The 15,540-nt window shown below is 39.6% G+C and overlaps 1 protein-coding gene across 1 annotated transcript in view; it reads right to left on the reverse strand.

The window, feature by feature from the left end:
- The window catches only part of ezrb (ezrin b), a 41,399-nt gene that overhangs the window by 9,187 nt on the left and 16,672 nt on the right, over positions 1-15,540 (reverse strand). The window contains exons 4-10 of the mRNA XM_072454437.1: positions 10,363-10,458; positions 9,389-9,663; positions 8,267-8,350; positions 7,472-7,618; positions 6,265-6,361; positions 1,815-1,978; positions 320-450 (exon numbers count right to left, since the gene is read on the reverse strand). Of these exons, the coding sequence (XP_072310538.1) occupies positions 320-450; positions 1,815-1,978; positions 6,265-6,361; positions 7,472-7,618; positions 8,267-8,350; positions 9,389-9,663; positions 10,363-10,458 (994 nt within the window). The remainder of the gene's footprint in view (positions 1-319; positions 451-1,814; positions 1,979-6,264; positions 6,362-7,471; positions 7,619-8,266; positions 8,351-9,388; positions 9,664-10,362; positions 10,459-15,540) is intronic.

Consider the following 15,540-nt stretch of genomic DNA (forward strand, 5'->3'; position numbering starts at 1 on the left):
GTGTCCCAGTCAGAGCCCGGACGTGAACCCTTTTGAACATTTCTGGAGAGATCTGAAAATGGCTGTGAACCGACGCTCACAAACCAAACTTATTGGGGTTGGAAGGTTCTGCAAAGAAGACCGGGAGAAACTTTTCATAAATAAGTGTAGCAGCTTGTAGCATTGTACTCAAAAAGACTTGGGCTGTAATTAGTGCCAAAGGTGCTTCAACAAATATCAAAATCATAACAAAATGTGCCAAAAAAAAGTGCTGTCTGTTTCCGGGTGCATTGTAAACAAAGTGAGTTGTGGTTGAGCCTGTTGCCAGGGCTTTTGTCACCTTTCTCTGCCTGCTTGGTCTTCTCCTCCACCTGGAACAGCCTCATCTGCAGCTGCTGCTTCTCTGTCTCCATCTGCTCCTTCTCCCGCTCAATGGCCTCTCGTTTTTTCTTCTCGCTCTCCAACTGAGCTCTGGAGATAACATTGACTGTAGTTACACCACAAAGGGTCAGATATATGCCAACAGTGGACACATAATGGCACAAAGGGACATGCAGTGCAATCAAGTCATACACAAAGATATCTCTACACACAGTCCTACAGCTGCCATACAGGCTCAAGAGCATGAGTGACCCCCGATTACAGCACAGGTCAGAAGGCAAAGGTTAAGGCTGGAGTCTTAGGAATAGCACTTTTTATGATTCATTAATTCATTCATCTATAAAATAAAAAAATCTGTGATGGAAAAAAAGAGTAAAAGGTTATTGACTTCTGGTTCAAAACGGTGGAATTGATTCTCCCGTGTAACCCGACATATGTCCCAGTGAACGTCTGTGAACACTGGGCCACGTCTGGCTCCACCGCTTCATATCAGAAGCGGGAGCTCGACACTGGAACAGTTGCCTGACCCGCCAGCCCCGCCCACATTCTGTTCGAATGCGTAAGGGTCTGGAATCGGAGTCAGAGCCAATGAAATCGTCGGTATTCCATTTACCAATCCAATCCCAGTCGGAGGTTTTAACACGTCACACTGAGATACGAAGAAGCGCTTTCCACCCCTCGTTCCCAAACATTCAAGATGGCGGACCCGGCTCGTGACCCGGCTCGTGACCCGGCTCGTGACCCGGCTCGTGACCCGGCTCGTGACCCGGCTCGTGACCCGGCTCGTGACCGAGTGTTGATTTCTGCCCTCACTTCGGTTTGAACAATCAGGAAAGTCCGCTCTACTCGCCGTGATGAACGTGCATTAGATGCGGTTATACGAAGGGCGTCATCGCGATTCAGGAGACATTTTCTGGGTTCGGGGACGGATAACGCGGAACACGCCTTGGGCTACGTAATATCCGGTTAAGCGTGTTGCGTTTTTTGCGTCACTTCTGGGTTTATGTGATCGGTTCTGTCTCTGCTCTCTAAACTCCGCCCTAGAAATTGAAACACAGCGGTCGAGCCCCAGACCCTCACGGTTTTGATAAGTTGTCTGCCAAAACGTGATGGGAATGGCTGGTCAGGCAACTGGAACAGCAGGTGCCAGCGTCAAGTCTTTAGGCAGCACAGTATTACTTAAAACATGCATAAAACACATGGTAAAATAAAATAATCTTGAGTTTATTTTGTCTAACATGTCTCCTTTAAGGCTGAATGGCTCATGCTATTCCTCTTGCCAGCCGCCTTCAGTCTATATGAAAAGCTGAAGGAGACACTTCACCGACAGCTGTTCAAAAACACAGAATTAAGCATTCTGTCAAAGAGCAGCCGCTGCGCTTCAAAAGGACTGGATGGACTTTGCTTTTACATTGGCATTTTTATTTGGGTTGTATTATGGGAAAAGCACCAACCTCTCCATCTGCTTCTGGTGCTTCTCCTCTTTTGCCTGGGCCTTCATCTGCTGCACTTCGATGCTGTCGGGCTTCCTCCTCCTCATGTACAGCTCGTGGTTTCCCATACACAGCTGCAGAATGCGCTTATTGATGCGCAGACGAGGGGCTAAAAAAACAAAGTCCTGCAAAGTACAAGTCGACACGGTTAAAACATTTCTGAAGAACTGTGATCGTTGGTGTGAGAGAGGTGGAGAGTTTATTATAACCAAATCAGACCAGGAAGTGGTCTTAATAACAAAATAATAACAAACACTGCTAGCCCTGAACACGTGCAATACTGACTTAACCATGTGCAATACTGACTTAACCATGTGCAATACTGACTTAACCATGTGCAATACCGTCATATTCATGTGCAATTACTGTCGTACTCACACGCAATAATGTCACATTCATGTGCATATAACTGATGAAAATAGAGTGTTTATTTTACCATTATTATTAGTATTATCTTGTTACGCTAGATGTTTTTATTCTATTTTATTTTATCTTTATTTTTCCTCTCCATTCCTTAGTAGGAAATGAGGGGTTTTGCCTATAGGAGTTTTTGTTTGTAAGAGTTTTGTTTATAAGAGTTCTTCTATTAAGAATGTTTTTTAAACTTCGTATATGTTATCTGTCCTTTTCCTCTGTATCTACCTGCGTTGCAACAATGAAATTTCCCCATGTGTGGACAATAAAGGAATATCTTATCTTATCTTCTGGCTGGACTTGAAATCCTTTGAACAAAAGCCATTTATGCATATTATTCCGAAACTATACATTTTGTTCATTGTAAACTGCAATATTGATCAAAACAATTCACTTCATAATAGAAATAGAATATCTGTTATATATCTATATATATCTATTGATGAATATAATCACATGTATCCGCAGGGAACAGGGAAACATGCCTGAAGTTGAGCAGACTAAGGGCAAGAGAACATTGTTCTAACAAGCTCAAGCTTCATGATGTGTCTCCTTTAACAATATGATGTGTCTCCTTTAACAATATGATGTGTCTCCTTTAACAATATGATGTCTCTCTTTTAACAATATGATGTGTCTCCTTTAACAATATGATGTGTCTCCTTTAACAATATGATGTGTCTCCTTTAACAATATGATGTCTCTCCTTTAACAATATGATGTCTCTCCTTTAACAATATGATGTGTCTCCTTTAACAATATGATGTGTCTCCTTTAACAATATGATGTCTCTCCTTTAACAATATGATGTGTCTCCTTTAACAATATGATGTGTCTCCTTGATGTCTCTCCTTTAACAATATGATGTGTCTCCTTTAACAATATGATGTGTCTCCTTTAACAATATGATGTGTCTCCTTTAACAATATGATGTCTCTCCTTTAACAATATGATGTGTCTCCTTTAACAATATGATGTCTCTCCTTTAACAATATGATGTCTCTCCTTTAACAATATGATGTGGCTCCTTTAACAATATGATGTGTCTCCTTTAACAATATGATGTGTCTCCTTGATGTCTCTCCTTTAACAATATGATGTGGCTCCTTTAACAATATGATGTGTCTCCTTTAACAATATGATGTGTCTCCTTTAACAATATGATGTGTCTCCTTTAACAATATGATGTCTCTCCTTTAACAATATGATGTGGCTCCTTTAACAATATGATGTGTCTCCTTTAACAATATGATGTGTCTCCTTTAACAATATGATGTGTCTCCTTTAACAATATGATGTCTCTCCTTTAACAATATGATGTGTCTCCTTTAACAATATGATGTCTCTCCTTTAACAATATGATGTCTCTCCTTTAACAATATGATGTGGCTCCTTTAACAATATGATGTGTCTCCTTTAACAATATGATGTGTCTCCTTGATGTCTCTCCTTTAACAATATGATGTGGCTCCTTTAACAATATGATGTGTCTCCTTTAACAATATGATGTGTCTCCTTTAACAATATGATGTGTCTCCTTTAACAATATGATGTCTCTCCTTTAACAATATGATGTGGCTCCTTTAACAATATGATGTGTCTCCTTTAACAATATGATGTGTCTCCTTTAACAATATGATGTCTCTCCTTTAACAATATGATGTGGCTCCTTTAACAATATGATGTGTCTCCTTGATGTCTCTTCTTTAACAATATGATGTGGCTCCTTTAACAATATGATGTGTCTCCTTTAACAATATGATGTGTCTCCTTTAACAATATGATGTGTCTCCTTTAACAATATGATGTGTCTCCTTTAACAATATGATGTCTCTCCTTTAACAATATGATGTGGCTCCTTTAACAATATGATGTGTCTCCTTTAACAATATGATGTGGCTCCTTTAACAATATGATGTGTCTCCTTTAACAAGATGATGTGTCTCCTTTAACAATATGATGTGTCTCCTTTAACAATATGATGTGTCTACAATATGATGTGTCTCCTTTAACAATATGATGTGTCTCCTTTAACAATATGATGTGTCTACAATATGATGTGTCTCCTTTAACAATATGATGTGTCTCCTTTAACAATATGATGTGTCTCCTTGATGTCTCTCCTTTAACAATATGATGTGTCTCCTTTAACAATATGATGTGTCTCCTTTAACAATATGATGTCTCTCCTTTAACAATATGATGTCTCTCCTTTAACAATATGATGTGTCTCCTTTAACAATATGATGTGTCTCCTTTAACAATATGATGTCTCTCCTTTAACAATATGATGTCTCTCCTTTAACAATATGATGTGGCTCCTTTAACAATATGATGTGTCTCCTTTAACAATAAGCCCATTTCACCCAAGTCAATACTGCAGTCATTGTGATTATTATAAGAAATCTTTCTTTATTGAGAACTTTAAAGGTACAATGTAACTTGTCTAAGGACACGGGGGATGCTGGGACATTTGTCTAAGGACACGGGGGATGCTGGGACATTTGTCTAAGGACACGGGGTGCTGGGACATTTGTCTAAGGACACGGGGGATGCTGGGACATTTGTCTAAGGACACGGTATGCTGGGACATTTGTCTAAGGACACGGGGGATGCTGGGACATTTGTCTAAGGACACGGTATGCTGGGACATTTGTCTAAGGACACGGGGGATGCTGGGACATTTGTCTAAGGACACGGGGTGCTGGGACATTTGTCTAAGAACACGGGGTGCTGGGACATTTGTCTAAGGACACGGGGGATGCTGGGACATTTGTCTAAGGACACGGGGTGCTGGGACATTTGTCTAAGGACACGGGGGATGCTGGGACATTTGTCTAAGGACACGGGGTGCTGGGACATTTGTCTAAGAACACGGGGTGCTGGGACATTTGTCTAAGGAATAATTAGTACATCGTTTATCAAATGTACTTCCCCCTAAAAATACATTCTGAAAATATTCACACTGACTAAGTAGTGTGAGGAACTTCCCCATGTGCAATACGGTCATATTCATGTGCAATACCGTCATATTCATGTGCAATACCGTCATATTCATGTGCAATACCGTCATATTCATGTGCAATACCGTCATATTCATGTGCAATACCGTCATATTCATGTGCAATACCGTCATATCCATGTGCAATACCGTCATATTCATGTGCAATACCGTCATATTCATGTGCAATACCGTCATATTCATGTGCAATACTGTCATATTCATGTGCAATACTGTCATATTCATGTGCAATACCTTCATGTGCAATACCGTCATATTCACAAGCAATTAAGGCCATATTCATGTGCATATAACTGATGTAAATAAGATTGTTTAGTTTACCATTAATATTAGTATTATTTTGTCTTATGCTAGCTATTTTTACTTTACTTTATTTTGTTATTATTTTATTATTATTTTATTTTTATTTTTATCTTTTTATTTTTATTTTATTATTTTTCCTCCATTCCCTATTAAGATATGAGAGGAGTTTTGTTAATAAGAGTTTTTTGTTTTGTTAATAAGAGTTCTTCTATTTTTTTCAAACTTCCTCTAAGTTATCTGTCCTTTCCCTCTGTATCTACTGCGTTGCAACACCAAAATTTCCCCATGTGTGGACAACAAAGGAATATCTTATCTTATCTTTCTGCATTTGTGACTGCAGACAGCGAGCATTTAGCAGCGTTTACAAGGATCTGTTCCAATTCTTTGTAAAACGATTCCTCATATAAGTCATATTTCCTCTTGAACAGGGGATTTACACTATGGCCTAACATAGAGCTCATCCTACACATCCTCACTAGTGGTGACGAGTTAAAGAACTAGTGGTGACGAGTTAAAGAACTAGTGGTGACGAGTTTGACCAGTTCTTTACTGTCCTGTGAGTGGCTTCGATCCGTAGGCTGCTTGCTTATTGCTTCCTGATCGGACTTGCCCTGTCGGAGGTGAAAAAGTGGAATGAATAATACAATCTTTCTGTTTAGAGATAATACTCACTGGAGACTTTTTGTCAATGGGTTTGATTATGAACTTCTTGTCGTTGAAGGAAATATTTCTGATCTCGCTCCAGGGGAATCCGATCTTTGGAGTTAACCTGAGGAAGTGAGGAACAGAGCAAATGTTATACACAGCAGAAGGAAACAAAATAAGATTTACAGATCACTACTTCCTCTAGTATGTGGCCAGCTTTATGAAGAACTACATTATATTTAGGTTGAATATATGAGATAAAAATGATTTCATTTGTATTTTAAAGTTCTCCGTGGCAGTAGTAGTTAGTAGTTAGTAGTTAGTAGTTAGTAGTTAGTAGTAGTAGTAGTAGTAGTAGTAGTAGTAGTAATAGTAGTAGTTCTCTGATAAAGGTTCTAAACATCCTTCTGATTGTGAGTAGTAGGACTGTAATGGTAGTAGAAGTAGTAGGACTGTAATGGTAGTAGAAGTAGTAGGACTGTAATGGTAGTAGAAGTAGTAGGACTGTAATGGTAGTAGAAGTAGTAGGACTGTAATGGTAGTAGAAGTAGTAGGACTGTAATGGTAGTAGAATAGAAAGTATGCACTGCTGCTGGTTTAAGGTGTGGTCAGTGGTAATAGTACCAGGTTGAGTCAATGAGTGCCTCTCCCATTGAGTTTATAGTGTGTTAATGGAGAAACTGCACTGCCTGAACTGGAATAACACTGGTGAGGAATGAGAGAGTGGTAATCTGAAATGTGTATTCACAATTTGAGGATGATTTTACAATATTTCAGGTACAATACGTGACTTTTCTGGTGGAGGGTCTGGAAAACACGATGTTTGTGAGTTCACAAAATCTTGAGAATCCATCTCTCTCAATCTTTTCTCTCAAATGGATTTAACTAAATGTTGATCTCTGCTTCCTCCACTGTTGTGACGCTTCGGCCACGTTTTCAGCAAGAAACTCCCCAGAATGAAACTCAGAGCGCTACAGTTTGAATAGAAGTTCATTTGGATTTGACCGTCTGGTCATTGGCCTGTTATGAGAGGGTCAGTGTCCTGCACCTGAAAGAACCCCACACACTGCCCTGGAGTTCATTACACTCTGATAACTTCCTCTTTATTTAAACAACATTCTCGCACACACCTTTCCACAATCCTGCTCTTTTATTATCAGTACTCATTTCCTGTGTTGGGTTACTTTTAAAAATGTGTATTAGAGGTTAATTGCAGTTCTCAGTCAGAACAAACCTGTCCTCCTTCTCATAGATGTTCAGTCCCAGCGCGTCCACTCCGAGCCACAGCTCAGTGCCTTTCTTATTCTTTATGTCAAAGTAGTTCACGCCGTACATCTCCAAATCCTGAGCAATCTTGAGGTACTCCAACATGGCGTCTTCCCTGAACACACAGCGAGACCGGCATAAGACTTTGTGTGTGAAACATTTGATACTAAATGCTCTGTTCAAATGTCAAACACAATTTCAATACTTTACATTCTGTTTGATTTTCCCTGACTACAATTTGGATGTCAAATCCCACCTAGATTTTTTTGCAAATAGAAAGAGAAAAGCTGCTGGGTTTGGACTACAAACTGACCCCAATGAATCTATGAATGGTTGATTTGACAGAAAATGCCTCATAGCTTTCTTCTTCTTCTGTTTTACACGCCCAGAAGCTCGATTCTTCTCTTTTATCAGACGGTAAGAGGGCTAAAGAAAATACTTGACACGCAATGCCAATTTTGATACCACAATGGTAACAAAAAACACAATTTGAAGAGAAAAGAGCTTCTTCAGATATGATTTAGTTTGTCTATCTGTGAAAATACCAGAAATGCTACATTGTTTCATGTTTAGAATAATAAATCAGATGTTACATCCAAACTGTTACTCTTACAGTCATTCTTACTAGTCCTTTATTGAACCGCTGCCCTGCTCTGCCACTTACTGCAGTGAGGTCAGGTGCATGGTTATTGCTTATTTGTATTGTCTGTGTAGAAGTGTCTTTCCTCTCATTCTCTGTAAGATACTGTGTGTGTGTACTGACTTGAGCATGCAGTGGTGCTCCTCATGCCACACCTGAATCCTCTCCTCCCACTGGTCTTTGGACAGTTTGTGCTGCTCCATCACTCTGAAAAAGAAGAAGCAGAAACCATGCATAATGCAGTACGTAACATGTCTGGGGGAGGGTCTGCCACCTGCTTGTCTACAGTTTTTATTATGTGATTGTTTCTGAATAAATGTAGCCTTCTGAGTGGTTCATAACCTCAATTATTAATACAGTAGAACATTTAATTCACAAAAACCTTCTACACTTGGTGCTACAAGGTGGGAATGTATTTTTATGGAACTAAATTGAGTTTTTCTTTCAGTTGAGACGATCTCTTACGTTCACACTGATGAGTCTTTTTGTACATGGTATAATGGACTAATCCTTAGTCCCACTGTTCCTGTCCCTAAACGCTTAGCATCACTTTATCTTATGCTAAATGAATAAGCCGGTATAATGGACATATTGTGCAAAAGCCCAGCTGCACATGGCATGAGGTCATTCAAGTGACAGATCCGCTTCAAGCTGAATGTGATTGTTTGTTCCAATTGCCTCAAAAGGGCCGATCTTCACCGTCCCATTCATTCTCTTTGGGGAATTATAGAGTTGTAATAAATTGGATCACGTGGAGGTCCAAGAGTTCCAGATGAATAAATAATCACAGCATTTTTCAATGTTTTGGTTTAGTTTCCTTTCGTAACACATTCACTTTCACCTGGAAATAAGGAACTTATTAGAAGTAATAGTTCGATTTCATCATTTAGAATATGAAATGTGGCCAAAAAGTGAAAGAATCTTTGGTTGGATTAAAGTTCAAAACTATTTTAAAGGTGCACGATGTAGCACCACCTGTTTATCTCCATGGAAATGTTATAACTATTTAAATTATGTAGAAAGCCATAAAAACAACTGTATGTGCAGTAGGAGAGTATTGTAGTTAGTCCTTAATTCGTTATGTTAGAGGACAGTTTTGGATTCAGATAATCAGACGTTTAATTGGCAGTTTTAGAGTTCGTCCCATAAACATTTTGCATATTCAGTGTGTAAACAATGAACTCTTTACATCTTTCCTTCTTTGACCATAGCACGTTCTGTTAAAACAACGCTGGTGTGTCTGACCTGTGTGGCAGCAGGCGCTCGGACACCAGGTATCCAGGCTTGTGCACTTCTTTAGCGTAGTCTCCGAACTTGGCCTGGACTGAGTAGGACGCCAGCAGCACGGCGGTCTCCGGAGGGCAGTAGATCTGGTCACTCAGAATGCCGTCTTTGATTTGGAGAAAGAAGAGCTTCTGCGTGATGTCCTGGATCAGGTCCTCAGACACGTCCTCGGGGAAGAACTTAGCCAGGAACCTGAACTGCAGAGGGTTCTCCTTCTTTATATCCTGGGACGTGACCTGCGAGAGGGGCACAGACATTCAGCACATGAGACTTGAACAGAATATGAAGGAACAATGTAGTACTTAAAGAGGCGTATGTTTTAAGATGGAGGGTCTGAGTTGTTCAAGTGTCCATGGGGATCTTATGGCGTTTGGCTTGGAAACACTTTGCCATCTACATAGAGACGAGAGCATGTCATTGAATAAATATAGGATGGATAAGGTCATCTGGAGGTTACTCTTCTTCTTCTCTCTATTGTTGTTTCGTAAAATGTGAAAAATGTGAAATAATAAATGAGAAATAAGCAAAATGTGATCTGCGCCAGATATTTTCACCTTAATACATTGTTTAGAGTAAGTGCTACAATAGCCTAACCAGCTTACGACAGTAATTGCACATGAATATGACGGTATTGCACTGACTTAACCATGTGCAATACCATCATATTCATGTGCAATTACTGTCGTACTCACAAGCAATTAAGGCCATATTCATGTACATTAGTATTAGTATTATTTAATCATATGCTAGCTATTTTTTACTTTACTTTATTATTTTTATTTTTATTTTTATTTTTATCTTTATCTTTATCTTTATTTTTGTCTTTTTATTTTTATCTTTTTATTTTATTTATTTCCTCCATTGTTAATAAGAGTTCTTTTGTTTTGTTTTGCACTTAATAGTTTTGAATATTGATAAAAAATAATAAGTGTTACCTTTTTGTTCAGCTTCAGCCATGTAGCATATCCTTTACCGTCCACGTACTGAAGTCCAAAGTACCACACTTCACGCAGGCCAATGGTTTTCACCACCTGCACATACAATAGAACACATCCTCATATTAGCATTTCTAGAAACTTCCCTCTGTGTACTTTCATCTATGTAGACTCATACATAATGTGCCCCCAAAAATGATCATATCATCACATTCATATATGTTTGTACTGCCTTAGAGGTGATATAAAAAAGAAAACGAGGTGCAGTGAATAAAGTCAACTGCTTCTTGTGAAAGTTCATTTTCAACCTGTCACTCACGGAGCCATACGGAGGAATCAGATGTAGTGTTTTCTGTTTTATACAACTCCCGCAGAACAACCAGGATGCACAAAAACATGTGGACAATTTAGTGCTGTGGGCTCAGGTGCTGAGATCAGAGCTGGATTCAAACAGTGGAGCTATTGTCTAAGAACCATCGCCATGACACAACCTGGAGCTACTTCCAAGTGCAATGAAATACTTCAGTTAACGCAGACAGTGTGCAGCAATCTGACTTTGTGACGTTCTCATTTTACAATATGCTTCATGGGGGAGGGACATAATGTGCTCATATTATAAAGTCAGGTATCCCAGCGTGAATATGTAGTACATAATAGTACAACATGATCTTTGGATTCATAAAGACAGTGGTTTTCTTGTGCTTTCCTTCTGTCATTTGAGCTGCGATATTAATCAGTCAGATTTTCCCTAAACTAAACCTTGAATGCATTAAACTTCCTTCCCCCACATGAGGGCCAGTCACAGGGGCCCATTAAGACCCTTTTAAAGGCTGACACATGAGGTGAGCTCTGAGTGACCCCTGGGCCAGAGCAGTCTCACAAGCCCAGTAATGTTCCTCGCAAACACAAAGGTGGCAAGGGCCATACCTGGCCATTTATGAGTTTGAAGTTGTAATTATTAACATATTTATTTATTTAAGCATCAGTTGTGCATTTTAGAACAAGATGTATATTTATTTGACTGTCTAAAATACTGCTTTTGTTTTGCTGTACATGTTTAACCTTCAGGCTGCGAGACATTTTGTCCATTTTGCCAGTTTTTCACACTTTCACATTTTTCACACCTACTTTTTTGTTTCAGTTAATACTAATGAAACCAAATTAATACTAATGACACCAAATTACGTGACCATTTCCTTGTCAACTTTTTATTTTTTGCAACTGTTTCTTCCTATTGATTATAATTGGGCCTTGCAAAAATTCTGCAAATTACCTTTATTTTCAAATCATTCTGTATCTATGGAAATATAATCATATTCTAAAGTATTTTTGGTTTAATGATAAAAAATTAAAACAAATATTTTTTTTAAAAATAGAAATACATTTAGCTCAATATAAGTTAACATCACTGGAAATTATGTTTATCACAAGTTTAACTCAGCGTTTGGTGAGAAACTATTATTTCTATTATTTCTATTGCTATTTGCCGGTTTTGAGTCTGTTTTCTCTCTGATCCGATCAACAGGCTGTGAAGTGTAGCACCATGTGACTTCCTACTTCCTGGTTGGACATGAGCACAAATATGAAATTGCAACCAGACTGTGAACAAGAGCCAAAATCCATGTAAATTACACAACATTTATGATTTGACAAACAATAATACCATATAACACCTTTATTGTGTTGGATGATCATTTAAACGGTCAGAAAGTATCAGTTCAGTGTAAATTGTGTTTTCAATGGCATGTCGCACATCGATAACAGAACATCATGTGATAACATCACAGAAGGCATTTATTTTTTAATCAATATATTTTTCAATGTTTCTTTATCTGTACATTTCTGTTTGCTTAAGGCCAGAACTTGAACTCAAAACATAGATGACATCTCCATTGATGTGCTAAAATATAACACTTTTTACTTTTCAGTCATTTTCAAAAATGTAGTGAAGTGGATAGTACAGATAACTGCTTTTAAAATAAATTAAATTAAATTAATCTAAAAAGTATTACAGATACCAAGAAATGTTACTTAATTACAGTACTTTTACTGTTGTACTTTGTTACTTTCCACCACTGGAGAAGACAGAGCTATCACCTGTTTACTCAAAGTGTGCAGGCCTCAGACAATGCACTCTTTCATTGGTGGTGTTTTCTGTGAAGGAGCTGGACAGCCAAGCTTTTAAAAAAAAATTGTATTGGGGTATCAATTCTTTGGACAATTCAGAGATTTCACAACCCATGTTGAAATATTGTTGACGTATTGCTGAACTTTGTTGAGGAAGCAGTTATTTTGACTTTGGTTCCCCTTCCGACACTGGGAAGGGTTAAAATACCTCTTCTCACTCGTGTGTTTCAACAATGTTTCAATGTGTTCTACGTCACTTAACCTGAACAGATGTCTTATTTCTGTATCATTTTCTGTTCCATGGCTCAAAACAAATAACTAATAGTAGTGAAGTGGCTGATCTTATCCCATATGTACTTTGTATTACCTTTTTGTGCATGTGTGTGACGTGAATGAATAATGAAACATTTATTACACAAGTGTACATCTGTAACCAGTCCTGAGTCTGACCACCACTGAGGAGCTCACAGACGTTACTCAGCCTTTCCATTCAGCGTGAGCTACAACAGGCTCCAGTGTGGAAACTATAAGTCCTTGTACTGGGAGAGCGCGACTTTAGGCTCAATGTTCCATGTCCCAACGTACTTCCAGCGTCATAATCAGAATACATACATTGTTTTTTAAGTGTAAAAGAGAGCACTTTGCCAAAGCCAGCTCTCATCCTTCTGCCTTTACTGCCCACGTCACTCCTCAGGGATATACATCACTACGTCAGGGATATACATCACTACGTCAGGGATATACATCACTACATCAGGGATATACATCACTACGTCAGGGATATACATCACTACGTCAGGGATATACATCACCACGTCAGGGATATACATCACCACGTCAGGGATATACATCACTACATCAGGGATATACATCACCACGTCAGGGATATACATCACTACGTCAGGGATATACATCACCACGTCAGGGATATACATCACTACGTCAGGGATATACATCACTACGTCAGGGATATACATCACTACGTCAGGGATATACATCACCACGTCAGGGATATACATCACCACGTCAGGGATATACATCACTACGTCAGGGATATACATCACCACGTCAGGGATATACATCACTACGTCAGGGATATACATCACTACGTCAGGGATATACATCACTACGTCAGGGATATACATCACTACGTCAGGGATATACATCACCACGTCAGGGATATACATCACCACGTCAGGGATATACATCACCACGTCAGGGATATACATCACTACGTCAGGGATATACATCACTACGTCAGGGATATACATCACTACGTCAGGGATATACATCACCACGTCAGGGATATACATCACTACGTCAGGGATATACATCACCACGTCAGGGATATACAGCACTACGTCAGGGATATACATCACCACGTCAGGGATATACAGCACTACGTCAGGGATATACATCACCCCTCAGGGATATACATCACTACGTCAGGGATATACATCACCACGTCAGGGATATACAGCACTACGTCAGGGATATACATCACCACGTCAGGGATATACAGCACTACGTCAGGGATATACATCACCACGTCAGGGATATACATCACCACGTGAGGGATATACATCACTACGTCAGGGATATACATCACTACGTCAGGGATATACATCACCCCTCAGGGATATACATCACTACGTCAGGGATATACATCACTACGTCAGGGATATACATCGCTACGTCAGGGATATACATCACTACGTCAGGGATATACATCACTACGTCAGGGATATACATCACCACGTCAGGGATATACATCACTACATCAGGGATATACATCACCCCTCAGGGATATACATCACTACGTCAGGGATATACATCACTACGTCAGGGATATACATCACCACGTCAGGGATATACATCACTACGTCAGGGATATACATCACCACGTCAGGGATATACATCACTACGTCAGGGATATACATCACCACGTCAGGGATATACAGCACTACGTCAGGGATATACATCACCACGTCAGGGATATACATCACCCCTCAGGGATATACATCACTACGTCAGGGATATACATCACCACGTCAGGGATATACATCACTACGTCAGGGATATACATCGCTACGTCAGGGATATACATCACCACGTCAGGGATATACAGCACTACGTCAGGGATATACATCACCACGTCAGGGATATACATCACTACGTCAGGGATATACATCACTACGTCAGGGATATACATCACTACGTCAGGGATATACATCACTACGTCAGGGATATACATCGCTACGTCAGGGATATACATCACTACGTCAGGGATATACAGCACTACGTCAGGGATATACATCACCCCTCAGGGATATACATCACCACGTCAGGGATATACATCACCACGTCAGGGATATACATCACTACGTCAGGGATATACATCACCACGTCAGGGATATACATCACTACATCAGGGATATACATCACTACGTCAGGGATATACATCACCCCTCAGGGATATACATCACTACGTCAGGGATATACATCACCCCTCAGGGATATACATCACTACGTCAGGGATATACATCACCCCTCAGGGATATACATCACCCCTCAGGGATATACATCACTACGTCAGGGATATACATCACCCCTCAGGGATATACATCACTACGTCAGGGATATACATCACTACGTCAGGGATATACATCACCCCTCAGGGATATACATCACTACGTCAGGGATATACATCACCCCTCAGGGATATACATCACCCCTCAGGGATATACATCACCCCTCAGGGATATACATCACCCCTCAGGGATATGCATCACTACATCAGGGATATGCATCACTCCATTCATCGCAATAGAGATCATTTCTGAAGTAAGAGGTTCATCTCATGTTTAAGTTGTCCTTGTGCAGGACTTTTGATGACTCATCACACCCAACAATTCAGATTGTAATTTTGGGAAACTCTTGAAAAACATATGAGTCTTGTTTTGATGAAGTTTAAGCGTTTTGGGTTAAAAGTCTGAGAAGATTGCGCGGGGTATGAGTTCATAGGTCCACAGTTCCTATGGGTTTTAGAAC

The sequence above is a fragment of the Eucyclogobius newberryi genome, unplaced genomic scaffold (genome assembly GCF_026437365.1).
Source record: "Eucyclogobius newberryi isolate DKJ021-1_F unplaced genomic scaffold, fEucNew1.0.hap1 SCAF_1, whole genome shotgun sequence".
In the NCBI taxonomy this organism is placed as follows: Eukaryota; Metazoa; Chordata; class Actinopteri; order Gobiiformes; family Gobiidae; genus Eucyclogobius; species Eucyclogobius newberryi.